Here is a 13,110-nt window from a genome sequence, read left to right on the forward strand (position 1 = left end):
AAATTTAAAGTTTTATTTTTAGAAGTTACACATATTTCAAAAAAGCAATTTCTTTTTATTCTAATTAATATTACCATTAATTAGAATATTAATTGAAAATATTTTCACTTACGATAGTTGAAACCCAAACTTTGTGAGGCCAAAGCAATGAATAACCTTCAACTCAACAAGAGATGCCTGGATACCTGAGGATTCTACTTCCCTTTCTGTATTAAGAAGCACATTAAAAAACTACCACAAAATTTCAGACACTGAAACTGTTCAGCGAATAAAAGTGTATGCATTTGGTATATTCTACTTCATTTTTTTTATTTGAAAAAGCACATGTATGTTAAAATAGTTTTGATACAAATGAATTATAAATGTACCTTTAAAAAAATCAGACTTTGTATTGTTAGTGGAGGATGTTTAAAACATGCGGCACACATTTTCTCTCTCTGTAAATTCTTAGATTAGAAAAGCACAGTTTCTGGACTTCTCATTTACCAATGGATCTCAATTTAAGATTAAATTAGACTCTCTCCCCTCACCAAAAACAAAATCCAGTTTTTCTCAGTAACTACAGAAGTGTCGCTGCTTTTAAAGTACTGTCTTTTTCTTAAAATACTTCCTTTCAATTTCACAAATATTTATTGCTAGCAATATAGGGAATTCTTCTTGTTGGTATCCACGTCTTTCTAAAAAGGTTAGCACTAATCCTAGTATCAAACATAGAGAATGCAAGCAGGAGTTCTACTCATGTTTTCTTTTTAAAAAAATTCATAAATACCGTTGCTTACAACAGGCTATATTTTATCATTCTAAGGATCACACTTTTTAACAACTCTAAAATCAGGGTGTGTCTTATAAACTGACATCAGCTCCCTATCAGCAGCTGGGCCTTTGGCTCCCAGCTACTTCTCTGCTCCAGGGGGAGCTGTCCTCTGCCCCAATTTCCCCAGCCCTCTCCTCAGCCTGGTCTGCACAGTCCCTCTGGCCTGTGTCCTCTCTCGGCTGAGCCAGAGCTTGAGACGCTTTGGACTGCAAACTGCGGGACTTTAAAGCAAGCAAGCAATCACGCTGCAGGTCAGGACGCACCAGTGGGTCATAACCCAGTTCCGACACAGGCTGGACACTTAGTAGGGTGGATGATGGTTAAGGGACTCAGAGAAAGGCACCGTGTCAGGACTGGCAGTGCTTTAGTAAAGCTCCGAGAACATGCCTTAACAGAGAGCATCTTAAATGTGATGAAACACAATAATTGAAACTACCGTCCCAATCTGCAATTGTATCTCTAGGGCTGAAAATGACCTGTGCAGGGATCGTGACCAGAGTTCCTACAGTCCTGTGCGGGTCCCTCCTCATTAATAAGCACAAAACAGACAATGAATCTATTGTAAACTGGTCCCTGTTCACAGCCGGCCTGGGCGCCGCCCCACCCCCTGCAATGAGAATAATGTAATATTCTGGAAAAGCAAAACTAACTATAACCGGGTGATCAAATCTTTATTTTAATTCTTACAAAATACTATAGAAATGAACCCAAACGAAACAGATATGTACATGTACGTATGTACAAAATTTTAAACTTCTGAAAAAGAATCTATAAAAGTAGATGGTTAGAATGAAAAACAAACAAACTTAAGAAGATTTAAAACCAGTACTATGAAGTTGATTTTCTCAAAGCAAAGTAATTATAATTTTAAATTGCGGGCTGTGGCCGGTCTTCTAGGCTTATCGTGTCAGATACATGAGTCAGTCTCCATCGCAGAATGTCTTCAGTTTCGTTTTATTTCCCATAGTCCCGGGCGTCTCCCCTTACATGTCTTTCAACATGAGGGTGTGGCACAGTCAGCCACAGTAAATCAACCCTGGTCTTCTTCTTCTCCTTGAGACACAGGTCGGAAAGGCAACGTAGTTTGTCCTCTTTCAGGGTCAGACATTCGAAGAATTCTGATCAGTTTACTTGCTGGAAGTGAACTAGAGGAGGCAAAATTAATTATTCCAATTTCCAAGAAAATTTTTTCATAAAAAAAAAAAATTCTAATACTACCTCATGAAAATATAAGTCTAAATGGCTGCTAATGGGGGGGTATGTCTGATATCTGGAATTCTAGGAGAAATATAACTTGCAATAGGGAAATAAATTTTCATTTTTAAAAATTAACTTCCTGCTAAATGCCATGGGTTTTCAGTTTGGAAGAAAAAGAAAATGAAGGAGATTTATGTATCAACTAACTCTTATTCTTCTTGTCTAGTCAGGAAGGAGTCACCTGAATATTTCCAGTCATAAACCTGAGTACCCACACGATCGAGTGACCACTTTAGAGAAAGAATATCAACGTTTAAGTGACACAGAGCCTGACACCATGGAGGTACCTAATAAACGCTGACTGACAGCAGAGCTGCGTTGTCCATTTAGGAAGACTGCTACTTCTCCGTCAACAGGAAAAGAATCACGACTAGGGAAATCATGAATCGCTTCTCCAGTCGAAGCAGAGTTACTAAAATTACTTTATGTTAGTTGGGTCATGGTAACCACAGAAGAGCAGATTCAAAATAGAAGTATTAACAAGTCAATAATCATATTCAGTTCAATTGCCTCTGTTAATGGGAGATAACACAAACAAAATTTTAAACATCTAATACGGGAAAACTACCTTCGATCTCTGGAACTAGAGTAGGGGTTAATTTTTCTTTTGACTGGTCATTTATGCATTTGCATTTTAAAATTGAGAATATAAAAGATTTCTCACCCCTTTTTATATACTTGATATATATATATATATAATTCATAGAAGAGTTTTAAAAAGTTACCTCATGCTTTGAGGGGTAAGCAGGATAAACTGCCTGAAGCGCTGGGAATCTGCCATCTTGAGTATCATATCCACCGCAATTCTCCGGTTAACCATATCCTGGAGAACAGAGGCAGAAGTCAGAGGTGCTGCTGTGTCAATCATGTTCCTGTGAAAGGAGCATTCTACTGGTTGTTATGAACCCCTGGATTTTTATCCAAGGATCATCCATTATCTTATCTATAATGCCAAGCAATTCATACATACTGTGAAAGATAGTATCTAAAATTATTAGGGGAAAATAACTGAATAACATGTATCTTCCAGGAATTCCTATAGTCAAAGCATAGCCCCTTGCCTCAAATATACTTAACAATTAAAATAATCAGAAAATAGTCAAAAGATACAACTAGATGTTGCAGAGTGAATCTAATTTCTACAGTAATATTTAATTACTCAAGAGAACAGTATCAAAGATGACCAGTTTCAAACTTACTAAGTCTCTCACGTTTTCCCTCAATGATTAAGGTGTTCTAAAAGCTCCGTCCCCATCACCTTCTACAATTTGTACAATGTGAATCGATTTGAATTTACAGACTAATTTCTCAGCTGAATCTTTAAAATAAGTGTAACGGCACATCCATGTATAGGGAAAAAATGCTTGGTTATAACAGGTTTTGACTACAGGAATTAAACTGTGTGCTTACATTTTCTGAGTTAAATAACAGAAAAAACAAAAGTCAAAGTACCTCTCTCCTCCCTTGGAAACTCCTGAAATTTGAAAACACAGACAAATGAAACCGCGTGTGGCCGTACCGTACAGCGTGGCGGTTTAGAACCTGGGCTCTGGAGCCCGACAGGGGCCCTGCACTCCAGCTACACTGCTCAGTGGCTCTTGCTCTATAAATTCTTCCATCAGGCATATCCCTAAAGTAATCTAACTTAACGTTAACAGAAGTGACCGGAGCTTGCCCAAAGTGAAAACTGTCCTTTCAAAACAATGCCTTGGGGAAGCCCATCATTTAATAACAAAGCTGCCAAGGCACCAAGAAATATTTATTCATTTCCACTGGATTGGTTCTCAGAACTTGGGTACGTTTTTCTGAATAATTTCAATGAGGCAAAATGTCATTCTGACTAAGAACCTGTAAGTTTCTGAAAGAGAAAGAAATTGTTCAGAATTAAATTTGACTTATAAGATGGGTGATAAGTCTACATAATAGCATTTTGGACAAAAATATTATATGGAAAGAGCAATCATCTTCTATGATTTGTGAATCAGCTTTGAAGCCAAATCTCAGAGGAATTTCTAACTAATCTTCAGCAGTGACAGCATAGAAAAAAAAAACCACTGAAGGATTATACAGCACTTACAAATGTGAATTCTGATTTGTAAATAAGCATTTTCTAAATCCTAATTATGGGCTAGGCATTAGGAGTTAGAAATATGATTAAGACAGAGTTGAACTTCAAAATTGAAAATTTGGTGGGTGATTCAGACATGAAAATAGGGGATTGCAATAGAATGCAAAATATATATCATAATAAAATGTGTATAATATATAATATTAGATCCTATAAAATATAAAAATAATATAATTGCACGAGTGGATGTCAGGTAGTGTTGAGGGAGCTCTGAGAAGTCCCTAATCCTGCCTGGCAGGGTGGTAGTCATGGAGGCTACATAAAGGGGACATCTGAACCGAGTCCTGAAAGATGAGTCGGAGTGTGACATACAACGAAGAAGAGCACAACGGGCAGAGGCGCAGAGTCTGGAAAATCACAAACAGCTTAGTCCAGCTGAAAAAGTCAGTGGCTACCGTATCATGAAGGGTTTCAAAGTCACCCTTCGGAATTAAACCAAAGATTTTCAAGCAAGTGAGTGACTACAATTAGATTTATTTTAGAACTATAAACCTGGCAAGACAGTGAAGGAGGAACTGAGAAGGGGCAGGATTAAAGTCTGAGCGTGTGGACAGGAAGTGATGACAACACGCGAGAGGCGAGGACAGGAGAGGTAACAGGAAGGAGCAGAGGGCGGGGACCAGGGAGATACTTGAAAAGAGAAGAGATAGGGGTCAGACTTCATGTGTAACGAGGAAAGAAGAATCACAGATAAATCACTGGTTTTGCAGTTAGGTGTTGGGTTGGAAATGGCAATTTGCAACTAATCAAGGAAAAGAATTCAGGAAAAGGAAGGCTTGGAGGAGAAAAATTCAGACTCAGACACGCTGAGTTTGAGATGTGGGTTGTTCACTAGATGGTTTCACAGGTAGTCGAGCACACGGGTCCAGAGAACAAGAGAGATGTCAGAATGAGATGCTTAGCTTTGGGAGGGATCCAAACGTAGACAGCAGCCTGTGGGACTGTGTGTGTGTGGGCTGGGGGTAGGTAGAACATGATATCCAGGAAGATTAACACCACTATGAAAAACAAAGAAGACCTCAAACATTTAAGGGCACCCGAATTAGGGGAGGCAGACTGGCACACGGAGAACGAAGAGGAGGTGAGAAGACACAGTTTAAGAGATGGAAGGTCAGTCTGTGGTCAGTCACCAAATTAAAGTTCTTATGATTTTTGCTAAACAAGCTTTGCTGGAGTATTGTCGTCTAAACCCAGATTACAGTAGATTTAGTAAAGAAGGAGGCATGAAGCAGTAAAGAGAATGGTTAACAGCTGATTTGGGAGGCCCTACTGTGCGCCCGCACCATAGTGAGCACGTTACAGATAGGACCTCACTGGAGCCTCGCTCTAACCCTACAAGGTAGGAAAGGTTAATAATCTATTCTACAGATGAAGAAACTGAGGCCCAAAGAGGATAGATATCTTGCCCAAAGTCAGCTGGGGAACTGGTGACAGAGGTAGGTCTCAATCTTCGGTTTTTTAACTTCGAAGTCCAGTGTCCTCGCTCCCTCCTGTTACACACACTGCTGTTTTGAAAAGTACGGCTGTGCAGGAAGGGAGAGAGAACAGTGGCGAGAGTCAGGGAAAGCAAATGTGGGGAACTGCTTATAATTATGTGTACAAACGGAAGACGGAAGCAAACTGGGGAAAAGGCTGCAAATCCAGGACAGGGTCCCTGCCAGTGTGGTGTGTTAGCAAGGGCGAGAACTGGAATTCTTTGGTTCTTCTCTATCACTTATCACAGACAAAACTATCAGAGCAGGATCTTTTCTGTTATGGGTAAAACTAAAGAGTGAATTGCTTCCTTTCAAAATACACATTTCAAACAACCAAAAAATTAGAGAATTTAAAAGTCAACACTACCATGTAGACATCAAACTCATCCAGGCATCTGAAAGGAGATTCAGCAATGGACCACAGAGAAAGAATGAAGCAAACTGTGGAAAAAGAACGTTCACCGCCAGATAAGGCCTTCATGTCATTGAAAGCGGCTTTGTTTCCCTCTCCAGGCTGAACCTTGAATGAGTTGACAAAAAACAAAGTATAGGAAAAAAACAGATTAATTTCTTTACAAAAAAGATTGGCCACCATTAGAAAGGATGAGTTTATAGTAAAAAAGAAGATTTAAAAAAATCATTTAGTGACTTGGAAACGACATCTATTCTATTCAAAATATTTTAGAGTAAAACAGTGAGCTGTGTAACGGTGGTTTCTGTTTTATTGTGAGAGAATCAAACTGAAAACAGTTTCTCGCCATAACCAGATCTAACACACCGAAAGTCCAAAGTCTTAATAATAAAAGTACCAACATTAGTCCGGTTTCATTTTTTGCATGTAGATATCCAGTTTTCCCAACATGATTTATCAGAGACTATCCTTTCCCCATTGTATATTCTTGGCTCCTTTGTCAAATATTAGTTGGCCAGATATGCCTGGGTTTATTGCTGGGCTCTCTATTCTGTTCCATTGGTCTATGTGTCTATTTTTATGCCAATAGCATACTGTTTTGATTGCTATCGCTTTGCAACATAGCTTCAAATCAGGAAATGTGATGCCTCCGGCTTGTTCTTTTTTCTCAAGATTGCTTTGGCTATTAGGGGTCTTTTGTGGTTCCATACAAATTTTAGGATTGTTTTTTCTTTTTGTGAACAATGCCTTTGGAATCTCGATAGCGACTGCACTGAATCTATAGATAGCTTTGATAGTATGGACATTTTAACAATATTAATTCTTCTGGTTCATGTACAAGGGTTATCTTCCCATTTATTTGTGTCTTCTTCAATTTCTTTTAACAATGTCTTAGTAGTTTTCAGTGTATAGATCTTTCACTTCCTTGGTTAAATTTCCTAAGTAGTTTATTGTTTTTGATGCTATTGTAAATGGGATTGTTTTCTTTACCTCCTTTTGTCAAACACTTTAAGTGCCAAGTTAATCTCTTGCTACTTGAATTCTAGTGACATCTAGTGGTTAAACTGCTTTCAAAGTAATTACTGAATGTCAAAAGGACACAGGACCAACTTAAAGAGGCTCACACTGGCCAAAGAGTAACAGCAGCAATCAATTGAAATACATAACTCTCTCTTAAAAGTATCTCTTAGTAAGTGTTCATGGGAACAATATAAAAGTAATTAGCGAGATAACATTTTCATATAATTCCCTAAGAAGACAGTATAAGTAACATTTGAAGGAACTCGATTTCATTTTAAGAGAATTCCAGATATACATATATGCACTCAAGTTGAAAAAACAGAGCACCAACCAGTTTTATCATATGTGTTTTAAGAGATACACAGCTTCACGTATTTTCCAAAACACTATTTGAAAAATTATTTGGTTCTCAAGTGAGCATTCACTTATATTTTAATCTTCTAAGGGTTATAAAAAATTCTGAATTTAAACATACACTGAAATTTTATATTTATCATCTGAAGTCTGAATTCTCTATGAAAATCCAAACTCAAAAACAACATTAACATAAGCAGTAAAAAGCCAAACCAAACCAAACACACACACACACACACACACACACACACACACACACACACACACACACACACACACCAGAACAGTAAGAACTAAGAAACAGGATGCAGTCTTTTGCTCCCAAACTGCATCTTGTATCATTCTAATGAATCAAGCCCCAGATAAATTACGGAGATCTAAATTTTATCCCTGGCCTATTAGTAAACCTATCATGGGACTTCTTATTTGTAAAATGAAGATGAGAAAACTTGAAGATTCTTAAAGCAATAATAGTCTGTTGAATAACAGGAATGATAATGTCAGAAAATCTAGTTTCAGTTGTCTTGAACAGCTATGGCTCTGGGAATAAATTATCCAAACACCTAATATTTTCTTTTACTAGAGTATAATTTTTACTAGAGTATAACTTATATACAGTAAAGAACACAAAGCTTAAGTGTTTAGCTCAAATAATTCTGACATATACGTACACATATACACGCACACCTGGGTAACCACTACTGAGATCAAGACAGGACATTTCTAGCATCTCAGCAGATTCCCTGTGTCCTCTCCCGTCAACTACCAACCCCTAAAAGGTAACCACTATTTTGACTTTAATTACTGTAGATAAATTTTACTGGTTTTTGAAGAGTTCTGAAAAGAGGAATTGCTTTAATAGACCCTGCAAGACAGGTTTCTAAATTAGTTCTACCAAATTACACTCCCACTAGCAAGGTATAAGCGTCCTAAGTCCACAACCTCACCCACACAAGGTATTATCAGTCTTGTTCATTTTAGTCACAATAATAGGAGTGGGATAGTAACTTATTATGGTATAAACTTGTATTTCTCTGATGACTAGCGATACTGAGCACTTTTTCATGTGCCTATTCACCACTTGGCGAATTAATGACTTTTAACTGTTTTTAAATGTATTGTCATTCTTTTTCTCAATTATTATTATTCTTAAAAAGTTTTAGATGGGTTCTTAGTTGCATATCTGTATGGCAAATTATTACTTATTCTAAGTATTAAAATGGAAGTATAAAATTTATGGCAACTAAGAATAGTACACAAATATTTGAAAAGTTTGACCCAATTATTTAGAGTGAGTAGCTGCTTTTGACCTCCTGACTCACTTTTATTTCTTTTTTTTTTTTGCGGTACGCGGGCCCCTCACTGTTGTGGCCTCTCCCGTTGCGGAGCACAGGCTCCAGATACACAGGCTCAGCGGCCATGGCTCACGGGCCCAGCCGCTCCGCGGCATGTGGGATCTTCCCGGACCGGGGCACGAACCCGTGTCCCCTGCATCAGCAGGCGGACTCTCAACCACTGCGCCACCAGGGAAGCCCCTGACTACACTATTTTTAATGCTATATCCCACACTCCTCCTTTAATGCATGTGACTGTGATAGAATCCAGACACACAGACTCCATAATTTGAAAGTGGTGGCTTCCTTTATACAAAAGAGGCTAGATCTAGGGATACCTTCCAAAATAAGTAGCACAAAGACAATTACATGGGGTCGAACATTCTTTGAGTAATTCTTTTCTGGCTTCCTACAGTGGGGCCAGAGAATACAGACTTTCTATAATGTCCCACGTAATTTAAAATGCTATATGAATTTTAAAAAGGAACCAGTGGAGTTTAAAGAGAAGGTAAATATTTATCACTGAAAATAAAACTCCTAATTGTCACCATAAGAAAATAATGTGGCTGTCTGGGGGAAACAATAAAAAGCTAAAGTAATGGCTTCAGTCAGTAAAATCAATTTAATTTTCAACACTTTGGCAAAGACTATCTTTAACTTCAAAGTAAGTTATTTTGTTTTCCAATGACAACAGATCAAAATATCATCAAAAGAAATGAAGCAGCTAATTCTCTTAATGACTAACATGCGAAGAGTTAAGATACTTACAGATATAGTAAGAGTTTCATTCTTGTGGTCAAAATTCATTTTTCCACAATAGGCCCGCTGAGATAGTAAGTTGTCAAAGTACAATTTGCATCGTAAAGTCAAACACCTTGAAAAAAGAAATTGGGCATATTAAAAAGATTACAGAGATACAGAACTGTATATTCAGCATGATCTTTACACCAGCATGTAAGGCCAGATGAAAATATGCCAAGATGTTAACACTGGTGCCCATTTAATAGGTAAAATTTTAGATGATTTTTGCCTGTGTCTTTATATTTCGTTCATGTCTCCACATTTTTACCACTTCATTTCCTTTTATAATAAACAAACATCTATAAAATGAATAAAGATGTCATCCCATATATAATGAAACCCATTATATTACAGTCAGTCCATATGAATGTATCAATCATTCAACTAATTTATATATCACCCTAATACAGAAGACATGAATCTTGTCCTTGAGAGGATTAAACTCTAGTAGTGTTAAGATAATGGTAAACTGCCTATTCATTTGCCTGTCTCCTCCTAACTTTACAGTAGCAAAAAGGGCAAAGCCAATCTCTTAATCATGTTGTACCTGTAATACCTTACGCACTGTCTAGCACAACGTGAACTTCACTTATTTGTCATATGGCATTCTGCTGTAAGAAAGAGCTTTCCCTTCTTCCTCATTTATTTACTTACCACCTTTCTATTTTTAAGGACGCAGTCACAGATTCTTATTTTATTCATTGGGTTGTCATCCATTACTGTTCTTATTTATTCTGGTCTTCAAATTGTCCCAGATTTTGCCAGTGGAGCCCCTTCAAGCTGCCTATGTCCTTTTATCATGACTCCACATTTTGGGGAGGCACTTCCTTACTTTCTGGCATAGCAAGAGGCTCATCTATACCTTCCCTGCTCTGCTCCGGTATCATCAGCCATTTCTCAAAGGAGCCTTGGTTCCTTTTGTTGCGGAATGGTATGCAGAAAATAAGATCTAGGTGACAGGTGACTGGCTATTTTTCTTGACATCTTTGCTCCTTAATGAGTCTAAGGCTCCTTTCTTCAGAATAACTATCGTTTTATTCTTTTCCCTCCCAATTCCCTTCCTAAACTGTATTAAATCTCCACATTCGAAAATACTGTTAGTCTGAGTTTTCTTTTGCTGCCACAACTATTGCTAGCTGGTTTTCAGAATTTTCTGTTAACTTTTCTTTCTTTCAATACTGATACGTATTCTTCAATTGCTTCCACTCATGGGATGACTAAAAGAGACTGTCCTCATAAAATGGCAAGGTTCTCCAGTGTAAAGAGATAAAGAATTTTAAAAATTTGACCATTTTTATTGTCCTCCCAAGATTGGTTAGCAATATAAAACATGTCAGTGGTGAAGAAACCTATCAAGATAGAAAACTAAATAAGACCAATACCTTTACAGAAAATATTCTAAAATTTTCTGAATAGCAATATGAAAATGAACCCTACTGCTTCTGGAAAAGACACAGTAATAGGCATTAGATTTACTCTTCTGCGTGAAACGACTAGAAAACTGGACAAAATCTATGAAACAAGAGTTTTTGGACTCTGAACATCAGACATCGCAGACAATTCCAGTCAAAAGAATCTCTGAAAGATGGGAAACAAACAAATTGAGCCCTGTGAACGCCCCAAGTTACTTTTATGTTGAGAGTAAAGGGAGTGGAAACCCAAGCAGAGTCCAGAAGTCTTTCTGTTTAGGGGTCTGGGGCGGTCAAGGCACCTCCGGTTCACGAAGCAGCACAGAGAGAGCTCCAGAGGACCACAGAGGCGGGTGGGAGAGCCTCAGGCTGAGCACCTTCCTCCTCAGTGTCCGTGTGAGGATACTGCCCGAGGCTGGTGAGAGGAACACCCAACAGAACCAGAAACAACCCTCGAGGTCACCCAGAGCCAGGAATAGTTCATATTCCCAAAGGCATGAATGGAATAACCTCACAACATATCAACAGAGGACCCAGAAGAACACAGCTGCACAGGTAGGAAAAAAATCAGTCCTTCACCAAAGCCTGCTCTGGTCCCACCTAACAAAACTACAAGGCAGCCTCAGAAGGATAAAATTAAAAACTCTTTAAGTCAAGTCCTAATAACATGCATATAAAACTGAAATACACATTTCAAGAACTAAGCTATAGTTTAGTTAAGGAATATGGTCAAACATGCAAAGCCCGTTTCTCATTATGGCTTTATTTGAATTTCCCCATACGTACTAGAGCTAAATTAAAAAAAAAAATTCTATAGTCTTAAGATTATAGTTTTTGGTATAAGTACAGTTAAAATGCATGTTACTGAGGGACTATCATGGGGAAAATAGAGGTTAGGTGGAAAGACTAGGGCTGCCTTGGATCCAAGTATATCAAAGGGCAACCCTACCCTATAAACTGTCCTTTATTTCTGTTGCTTGTGATTTTAGCTGAGGTTAACTTATCTCTGTCAACCTGCACATTTCTGGGTATATTAATGACATCCAGTTTTGCGGATCCTGTATTCATTCATTCAACCAATATATATCAAGTTTCTACTATATTTCAGGCACAGTGGTAGGTACTGGGGATACAGCAGCAAACAAAACAGATTCTGCATCCATGGAGCTACACCATTCTAGGAGATCATGGTAAACAGCTGAGAAACTGCCTTAACATGTCCCATCAAAACTCGTATGCCTTAAGAACATGCAATGTCCAAGAGTGAAACAGTCTGTTAACAGAACCAATGAGCTTCCAAATGACCCATTTGAGCATAGACTGAACAGCCATCTATGAGTTATCCAGTAAAGCATATCTAATGCAGTTTAAGTTTAAAAAGCTCACTATAAAAGTCCCTTCAAATCCGGGATCCCAAGCACTACCACCATTTCTTTTCTGAATAAATCATGCAAGTTCTTTTAATTTTATTATTTATAAGCGAGAATGTGAAAACGAAGAAAAAACAAACACGTACAATATGTGGTAATTTTTTTTAATACACTTACCTTCTAAATTGTTGATACGTTTTATATCTATGGGTCATTATTTCTTCCAGTAATTTAATAAACCTTTTTAAAGTCCTTACTTTGTTATCCAGATCAAGATAGGTTTCTCTTGCTTCTTGATATTGCCTATTTTATGAAAAAAATGTTAAGTAAATAAATGCCATTCAATGAAACATAAAGTAAAATCTCAAATATATTTAATAGGAAGAACAGGGAGTGCAGGGAGTGCTGAGAGGGCCCAGCAGTAGCAGGTTTCATAAATCTCCAGACAAATACACTGCCAGAATGTGAGCGTGCTGCCCCGACTGGGGAGAGCTGTTAGCAGGGCTGGGCAGAAACAAAGTGCAAGCCCTAGAGAAGGCAGAGAAGGTAAGTGAAGAAAAGTGCTCAAGTGGGGCCCAGAGTGGCAGATCGTAAGAGAATACCAGCAAATACAGATCTTCTAGCAAGGAAGGGATCACACCAGAAGGCAAGAAATGTTCCCCTTAGTGACACATGCCAGTGCAGGAACAGAAGAACACAGGTTGGGCATTAGGATCCCCCTAGCCCCAGCGTGAAC

General features: G+C 38.1%; 1 protein-coding gene across 3 annotated transcripts in view; it reads right to left on the reverse strand.

The window, feature by feature from the left end:
- SMC6 (structural maintenance of chromosomes 6) overlaps window positions 1-13,110 on the reverse strand; it is a 75,084-nt gene continuing 61,974 nt past the window's right edge. For all 3 annotated transcript variants that reach the window (XM_032653126.1, XM_032653128.1, XM_032653127.1), the window contains exons 23-27: window positions 12,552-12,677; window positions 9,563-9,668; window positions 6,042-6,194; window positions 2,797-2,894; window positions 1-1,959 (exon numbers count right to left, since the gene is read on the reverse strand). In XM_032653126.1, coding sequence (XP_032509017.1) covers window positions 1,845-1,959; window positions 2,797-2,894; window positions 6,042-6,194; window positions 9,563-9,668; window positions 12,552-12,677 — 598 coding nt within the window. In that variant the 3' untranslated portion in view covers window positions 1-1,844. The remainder of the gene's footprint in view (window positions 1,960-2,796; window positions 2,895-6,041; window positions 6,195-9,562; window positions 9,669-12,551; window positions 12,678-13,110) is intronic.

The sequence above is a fragment of the Phocoena sinus genome, chromosome 13, assembly GCF_008692025.1.
Source record: "Phocoena sinus isolate mPhoSin1 chromosome 13, mPhoSin1.pri, whole genome shotgun sequence".
Taxonomy (NCBI): Eukaryota; Metazoa; Chordata; class Mammalia; order Artiodactyla; family Phocoenidae; genus Phocoena; species Phocoena sinus.